This window comes from Triplophysa dalaica, chromosome 22 (assembly GCF_015846415.1).
Source record: "Triplophysa dalaica isolate WHDGS20190420 chromosome 22, ASM1584641v1, whole genome shotgun sequence".
Lineage (NCBI taxonomy): Eukaryota > Metazoa > Chordata > Actinopteri > Cypriniformes > Nemacheilidae > Triplophysa > Triplophysa dalaica.
The window spans coordinates 14,238,553-14,246,875 of record NC_079563.1 but is presented as its reverse complement, the minus strand read 5'-3'; the positions used below and the strand labels follow the sequence as shown (position 1 = coordinate 14,246,875).

The following is an 8,323-nucleotide window of genomic DNA, read 5'->3' as shown; positions in this document are numbered from 1 at the left end:
TTAATGAAGGAATACCCTTTATGTACTTCTTGCAAGGCCTAATTTTCCACAGCTCATTGCCTCTGGGGTCAAAGGTCTCCTCAGTGTACTCTTAGACAATAAACCTATCACATAAATTAAATGACCAGACTTTGTCCCCAGAGTAAAGATCCCTATGCAGCGTTGATCTCTAGGCTTCTCACCGGCTCTTGGCGTCTTCCTTGGGTCTGGTTCAGCCATGAAGATTGATTTTGCTCCACCCGATGTGCCTCTGGTTAGGAGGCTCCAGACTGCTGCCGTGCTAGTCTGGGTCTTCTCTTTCCTGGCCCTCGGTGAGTCCATGTGCTTTCAGTATCTTTTCAATATCTTGATCTTCTGCCAGGCTATCTTGAACTGCTTCTGAATGGTCTTGTACAATGACTTTTAAATGAATTACATTCAAAATGTCATGTTTCACACAATTTAAGAATAATGTCTTGCATGAAGCGAATACCAAATAAGATAAGGATAAGATATTGGACATCGTATGGTGACGTATTATTGGTCAATGACTGTTGTAATTCACACCGAGCAAAAGTTTCATTAACAGTTTGTAAATGACAAAAGTTTAGTGGTCAAAAATGACATTCTGTAGCGTATTTAATTGATCAGGGTGCTAGAAAAGCTAAGCTTGTACAATCCATTCATTCTCCACACATTCTTATTTACTTTTATTTTGGAGGAGGGGGCTAACTCGAGGGATCAAGCCCCTCCCTCAAAAAAAGGCAAATTTGTTTAACGTAACTCAAGCATCTACCAAATGCATAAATTGTTTATGTTAGTGAATTTTATTGCGTTTAAAGTGTTGTCTTTGTGTTATTTCTTAGCACCCCTCTGCATAGTTTTGTTCTTGTTCTTGCTCTTCACCCGGTTTTGGCTCATCAGTGTGCTCTACGCCACCTGGTGGTTCATCGATTGGGACACGCCCTCAAGAGGCGGTAGAAAGGTCCCGTTTCTCTGCAAAATGCGCGTGTGGGAGTACATGAGAGATTATTTCCCCATAAAGGTGAGCGGGTTTGTAAGTACTGTATATAGTGTATTAAAAAACACGCCTGTTGGCTTCTATATGTTTTTAAATGGGATCAGCATTAGCAGGCATCACCATTTTTGTTTAGTTAGATTTAAGTTTATGTGCATAAATGACCTTCAGCATATCGGGGTGAAAAAGCTAAGGCCAAACCATACAGAATGTATCCTAAAGGAAGACAAAACATTAAAATAAAAGGAAGTCAAACACTGCCATCTAGCGTCTTGATGAAAAAGTTGTAAAAGAAAGCAGCCCTCAACATGCATTATTTTCTTTTTCAAGACCCTTAAGAAGTATTTACAATATATGTTAACATTTCTTTCTTTCTTATTTAAATATGATATTTCACTGTATACAAATATATACATTTCACTGATGTGAGACCCTCTTAGTGTATATTTGACTTGCATGTTTTTATTCAGATATGGAAATGAGTGACTAAAATATGTAATCACACCCAACAATCATATAGTTAGAGTCATTACCAGCATGTCTATAACCAAACTATTTATCAAAAGTGGAAATATTTAAGACATGATATCAAATTGGGTTCTGCATCTCCATAGATGAGATTGTCTGAAACAAACAATATATATATAAACACAAATGCTGGATTTAAGGGATTTTTTTTTTTTTATCACCAACATCACAAAAAACCTGATTTGATCACTGTGTTAGATGTTATATCCCTGGGTGCAAAACCCTTTGTTCAGTAATGTATCTAATCTGTATATTATCTTTTAATAACAGATCTTTTGAACAACAGAGGGAATGTCCTAACTGTTCAGAGTGAATGAGTTACTGTAAACAATGCGGGGGCTATAGACCCCTGTTCCAATCAAAGCTCAAGGTCACGGTCTTACCCTCCATCAAAACATCTATACAGCTTTCGTTAATAAATGAGTGTGATTGAGTTTTGCACAAAACGCTGACTGTTTTAATGTATTTATTTGATCATGTGAACTTGGTCTTGCACATAAAAATGAAATTTGGACTTTTTCCCATGAGAAAATTCCCAATTTGCCAACGCACCATACAATTTTGATTTGTCTCAGCATTCTCAAACCCAACAGAAGACAACATATGACTACGTGCGTCACTGAGATTAAAAAGCCACTGCTGTAGTTAAACAGAGCATTTGTATTCAGAGTAAATAATTGATTAAGCCGAAATCTTTCTCTAACCACTGGTGCAAATTTCCCTCATATTTAAATTTACATTTACATTTAGTGATTTAGCAGACACTTTATACAAAGGGACTTACAGAGAGTTCAGGGAGCAATAAGCGATATGTCATACATGAGCAATATTACAATAGGTAGGTTACTAGTTTAAGCCAAAGCTAGACAAATACCTGTTGAGAGAAGGATAGAGGGTTAGTGTTTTTTTTATTTGTCTGTCAAGTATTCACAGAAGAGATGGGTTTTAAGTAGTTCAAGTAGTTAAATAACCTTTTAAAAAAGCAGAGCTCAAGGATCTTGACTCATTGTTTTAACACATGGATATCCATAAGTTATGATGTGGTGTTATTGATGTAATGATATTATGTGGAATTCATAACATACTTCTGTGATGGTCCATTAATTTGTGTTTTTGTCTCAGAATTTGTGTTTTTTTAGTATTGGGGTCTTTTATTAGTCTAGACACTGGTCCAGTGTACAGTAGTAATCATCAGATTAATCTCTTTCAATAATAATAATAATAATAATAATAATAAACTTTATTTTATGTAGTGCAAAAGCATTATTTAATGTATCTCAAAGAACTTCACAGAAGTGAAGAGTAGAAAAATGTGAATAATAAAAACAAAAATAAAACACAGAGGGAAAAAAAACGTATTAAAACACTAAGGTATTACCTAAAGGCTTATCTAAAAAAATGGGTTTAAAGCTGTCTGATATCGATGGAAAGTGAATTCCAAAGTCTTGGTGTAGAAGAAAAGGCACGTTCACACATAGAGCCGTGTAGCAGGAACCACTAAGACCAGTGTCAGAAGAACGACGACAAGGAGTGTAAACAGTTAAGAGTTTTAGCATGTAATCGGGAGCCAATGAAATGAGTCTAGAACTGGAGTAATGTGCTCACATGTCCTGGTTCTTGTCAGGATTCTATCCGCTGAGTTTTGTACTGCCTGTAGTTTGCTTAACGTGATTTTAGAGATCACAGCGAGCAGGAGAGGGGTCATTCTAGAAAAAACAAACATGTTAAACAACTTTTCAGCAATTTGTATTTCATTCTGAACATGTGGATTGAAGGTTAAATTTGTGTCAAAAATCACACCTTAGTTTTTTTTATTTGGTTTGAAACTCTAGAACAGAGCCTTCATGGTTTAGAGTTAATGTCCCCGTTTTACTGATTTGATGGGGTGATCCATTGAGCATTACCTCCGTCTTATTGCTATTCAAACAGAGAAACTTTTGAGATACCCAGATTTGAGCAAATAATGGTCCAGAAATAAAGATGGAAAAAGTCAGAAAAACATGTGCATTACCCGAGTGACAGGTAATCTGGATTTACGCTGATTTGTGTTTTCTGTGTTGTTGATTGAAACCACGTTAAGTGACTAACATCAACACTTGGGTGTTATCTGCTTCGTAGGGTGTGAAAGGGCATCATTGATAAAACATGCACTGCATGTAAACTACACATGATCAACAAACAATGACCTCTGCCCCGAATGTAAGGATATTTATAGGATCAACTCTAACTGATCACAAAAAAATAACCTTTTGTTTATAATATAGACAGCTGTGGAAAAAATTTCAAGACCTTTTTTTAATTCATTTTCACTTTTTCTTAATTTACTATTTAGAGGTATGTGTTCAGGTAAAATGATCATTTATGTTTTATTATAACAATATTTGTCACAAATTTCAAATTAAAATATTGTTTGCATTTATTTGCAGAAAATGAAAACTGGACAAAAAAGCCCCAAAACCCAGAAAATTCTCTGTGTTTTTAAAAACCCCAAATTCGGCAAAGAAAACAAGTTCATATTCACTTTTAAAGAATACATCAGTAATGTATTATTCAAAAGAGGTTTGACCTCAAATGTTTACATAATTGTAGAACTCCAAAATGGTAATTCCTTATCATGAAAGTGAATAGGAACCAGAAGGTGGATCATTTAATATAATATTTAATGTAATTTGATTAAAAATGTTGAATTAAAGACAAAAGAAAAATCAAATTTTTAGTTAAGTGAGGGCGAGCAAATGAAGACATGTTTTTTGACCAATCCCACTAAGCTGTTGTCTTCTCTTTCTGTGTGTTTGATAGCTGGTGAAGACAGCTGATCTGGACCCCAGGCAGAACTATGTTCTGGGTTTCCATCCTCATGGTATTCTTGTGGCTGGTGCTTTTACAAACTTCTGCACGGAGGCCACGGGATTCAGCCAACTCTTCCCTGGGATCAAGAGCAACCTTCTGATGCTGCCTCTTTGGTTCAGATCCCCCTTTTTCAGGGACTACATTATGAGTGCAGGTCAAAAACTTTTAATGACTGAATAGTGTACATTTTGATATTTTATTTTTCAACATGTGATAAGACACACACTTTATCATAGAAACACCTGGTCATATGTTATAAACATATCAGTAACATTTACTGCTATAGTACGTTTGTAAATACACTTTACATGTTTGTTTTATTTGTGTTTAATGCGATTGTTTTTAAATGCACAACAGCTGAAACTTTCTACTTATTTTACAAAAATTGTAGGGTAACAAAATTTGAGTTATAATTTTTGACTAATAGATATAACCTCCTCTAAACACATTTACATGCTTTTTTGTCAACACCATATCTAAATATTACTCGCTGTTCTTAGGGGAAATGCGCAACTGTTCCAATGTTGTAAATTGTGTCTATGCCAGGTCTTGTTCCATCCGACAAGGAGAGTGCCAGCTATCTTCTCCAACATAAGGAGGGTGGGAACGCTGTAGTCATTGCAGTTGGCGGTGCCCCTGAGGCTTTGGATGCCCGTCCTGGTGACTACACTGTTCACCTCGCCAACAAAAAGGGCTTCATTAAATTTGCAATGGAACATGGGTAAGCAGCATCTGTCTGGTTCACAGTATAAAAGGTTATCAAAGACCAATACTGTAATCATGCCAGTTATTGTGTGCCTTATAGCTCTGATGTGCCAAAAAGGATCATTTTTGAAATACAGACTTGTGCAACGTGCAGTAGTTCCGAGTAATAGCACTGATTTGATGAAATACTCTGTGACCAAAGTTGAAAAAAGTGATTGAGAAACTGAGAGGAAACGTATACTGTACACTGTCACGTACGGTTGTTCAAAAGAAACTAACAGTTCTAATCAGACAGTGTAAAGATTTTAAGAAAATGTAGGTGATGTAAGCATTTTTAAGGTACAAGACCCGTAAACAATAACTTGTTTTCTATATTACAATTTAATGGACAACCGAAAATAGTAAAATAGGAATGATGTGTAACAGAATATACTACCTTCATACCCCTTATTAGTTTTAGATTTTGAAATCTTTGTCATTTCAGCGCCCATTTGGTCCCTACATATTCTTTTGGAGAGAATGAAGTCTTCGATCAGGTCGAGAACACTCGCGGAACCTGGTTGCGATACATTCAAGAACGTCTGCAAAGCATCATGGGTATTTCACTGCCCCTCTTCCATGCACGTGGAGTTTTTCAATACAGCTTTGGCCTGATGCCCTACAGAAAGCCCATCAACACTGTTGGTAGGTGCAATTTTGTTCAGATATTAGGAGAATGAATCCATGATTAAGTGCAGATCAGTGCTGTATTACAGTACGTGTTAACATGGTATTTTTTTCTGAGTTCAAAATGATGCTCTGTTTTCTCTTTTACTCTTTCACCACTGTTTTTAAACAATGTAATGTTTCAAAACATGGACTTAATCTTTTACCACTTTAAGTGTAACGTAACAGGTCTAAAGCAAAATGGGATCAATTGAGCGTGATTTTTCCATACAAAATTTGATGATATCAGATGCTCATATCAGCAAACGTGAGGTGGATTGATTGCTGGACCTCGGAGGGTCTGCCAATGTCTAGATATCTGAGTTGCTTGGTGGAGCTAAACAAATACAAAGATGGCAAATACTCAGATAGCAATGTTAATGACCTCAGAATTTTAGAAAGCACACAATTTAAGTCCAGGTCTAGTAGCTATGAAGTCATGTACAGTAAATGCAAGTATGCCTCTAAAGGTTGACAAAATACACATTTTTCTTGCATACTGTACACTTTCTAACAGTGCTCGAATTGAACCAAGTCTTTTGGGGGGTCCCCTCATAAGACTCTTTTTTAGTGGGGTTAGTCTCGCGATATACAATTTATACAAAATACACAATATATTTGATAACGATATTCATAACAGTATACTATTTTTTCAAAACAGCAGAACAGAAAAGCTTCTTTCACTGTCCTGCGCTTAGCGGTCTTTAGATGTGGGGTTTCAAATTGAAAGAGAGATGACAACTAGCCCATAAACAAACCTAACATAAATTATTGTAAATAATTAATTCACAAACTATACCATATCCATTGCATGAATTTAATCACATTTGTCATCATAATTTTTACTCAAATACAAATATCTGAGTAAGATAAGAAGCAAAAAATAGACTTTGGGGGTCCCTATTGCCTTATGGGGTCTCCCGGAACCCCCCAGCCCCCCTTCAATTCGAGCACTGCTTAAATTAAATGATTGCTGATGTCCTTCTTTAGTCCAATTGTTTTTTTTCATAATTCAATACTATCAGTCACCCTCTTTGTCACTGGGTTTTGCAAAAATCAAACCAATAAAAAGTATTTAAAAGTGCTTGTCAACTTTGACACAGTGCATAATCGTTAACAAAGTACAGTATTTATTCCATTCCCTGAAAAAGAGTGATTTTGGACATCCAAGGTTTCTTAAGGACAGCATACGTATCATTTTTCTTTCCCCCAAAAAACACTTTTGTGACACAATGTGACTGAACCGACTAGGACACTTTCAATGTGTCAAATCTTGATTTAAGAAAGACAATTTCATGGTGAACTTCAGAATACACTGGGGTCTTTTATTTACTTTTGCGCCTGTGTTTTCCAACCACATCCATGCAGAACAAGTTTAGTTTATTGATTTCAGTATCATGCAGCTTGTTGGTCTTTCAGGAACAATCACAAGCCCACATATACAAACTCGCTTTTAAAGATTGCTTTATTTTCAAATTTGATGTCAAAATTTTAATAGACTGAATGACTGTATAGGCCTCAATATTCGACAGTTATGATCTGAAGTGTTTCATCCTTTTCTGCTTTCAAGTGGGTCGGCCCATCAAGGTAGAGAAAAAGGAGAAACCCACAGCAGAAGATCTGGACAATCTTCACCAGATCTACACGGATGAACTCGCACAACTGTTTGAGGAACACAAACAAAATTATGGAGTACCTGAAGACTCTCACCTGATGTTTCAATGAGCTGACAGCATCACTGCAGTGCGTTTGTGTTTGTGTGTGTGCGGGCGTGTTTGTGTAACCCCTTATGAAAATGGACTATACGGTGTAGCAAGTAAACATAGTTTAACAAGATTGCAATAAAACTATTGTAATGGTAATCGATCTGCCTAAAAAATTATTACTTAACCTATACTATATTATAACCATGTCTAATGTTTCTTAGGGAGAGGGAATAAATGAGAGTGTGAACAAATGTATAAGTTATCTACTGTATTATCTACACAGTCGAATTGTTTTTTTGAATCATTTGGATCATTTTGAAATGGCCATAACGGTTCATTTATTTACATTATACACATACTAATGTTTCAAGTGGGAATTTATGAATAAATCTCCAGCTCTTTTAACTTGAATGCTTCATTTAAAACGTGTTGTGAAAAGCACTACTCATTACAAAATAGTAAGACAAAGCTCATTAATATGATGGTGTTAATTTGAGTAACTTAGTTCCAGATATAAAGATCGATTTAAACCCGGAGCTTGCACTATGCAATGTTAAGCCTCATTTCACAACGCACGCTGTTTTGGAAAAGGAGTCATGGAATAGAGGACACATTTCTTCATAACCATCATGCTCACCCAGACAATAGCCACAGGGTGCCAAGATGTGCACACCAGTGAACTCTCTGAGCATTTCAAAGACATAAGAGAGCTATGAGTTGATGAGAGACTTAATGCCACAGGTTCAAATATAGTACAAATATGACATGTATGGGAATATTGGGTCAGAGGTGCAGCTTTGATATGACCATGTAGTTAGTCATAGAACGACAT

At 36.0% G+C, this 8,323-nt stretch overlaps 1 protein-coding gene across 1 annotated transcript; it reads left to right on the top strand.

Moving 5' to 3' along the window:
• The first annotated feature begins 162 nt into the window (after positions 1-162).
• mogat2 (monoacylglycerol O-acyltransferase 2) lies at positions 163-7,724 on the top strand. The gene is made up of 6 exons (XM_056736981.1): positions 163-311; positions 846-1,024; positions 4,325-4,529; positions 4,922-5,096; positions 5,565-5,764; positions 7,356-7,724. Exons 1-6 carry the CDS (start codon positions 218-220, stop codon positions 7,508-7,510), a joined length of 1,008 nt encoding a protein of 335 aa, XP_056592959.1. The 5' UTR covers positions 163-217; the 3' UTR covers positions 7,511-7,724.
• The last annotated feature ends 599 nt before the right edge of the window (positions 7,725-8,323 follow it).

Bases quoted from the DNA above. Each gene is read 5' to 3' on its own strand.
- mogat2 (XM_056736981.1), top strand. From the start codon at position 218: ATGAAGATTGATTTTGCTCCACCCGATGTGCCTCTGGTTAGGAGGCTC. The intron at 1,025-4,324 runs GTGAGCGGGTTT...TGTGTTTGATAG, and splicing joins GAGATTATTTCCCCATAAAG to CTGGTGAAGACAGCTGATCT. The intron at 5,097-5,564 runs GTAAGCAGCATC...TTGTCATTTCAG, and splicing joins AAATTTGCAATGGAACATGG to CGCCCATTTGGTCCCTACAT.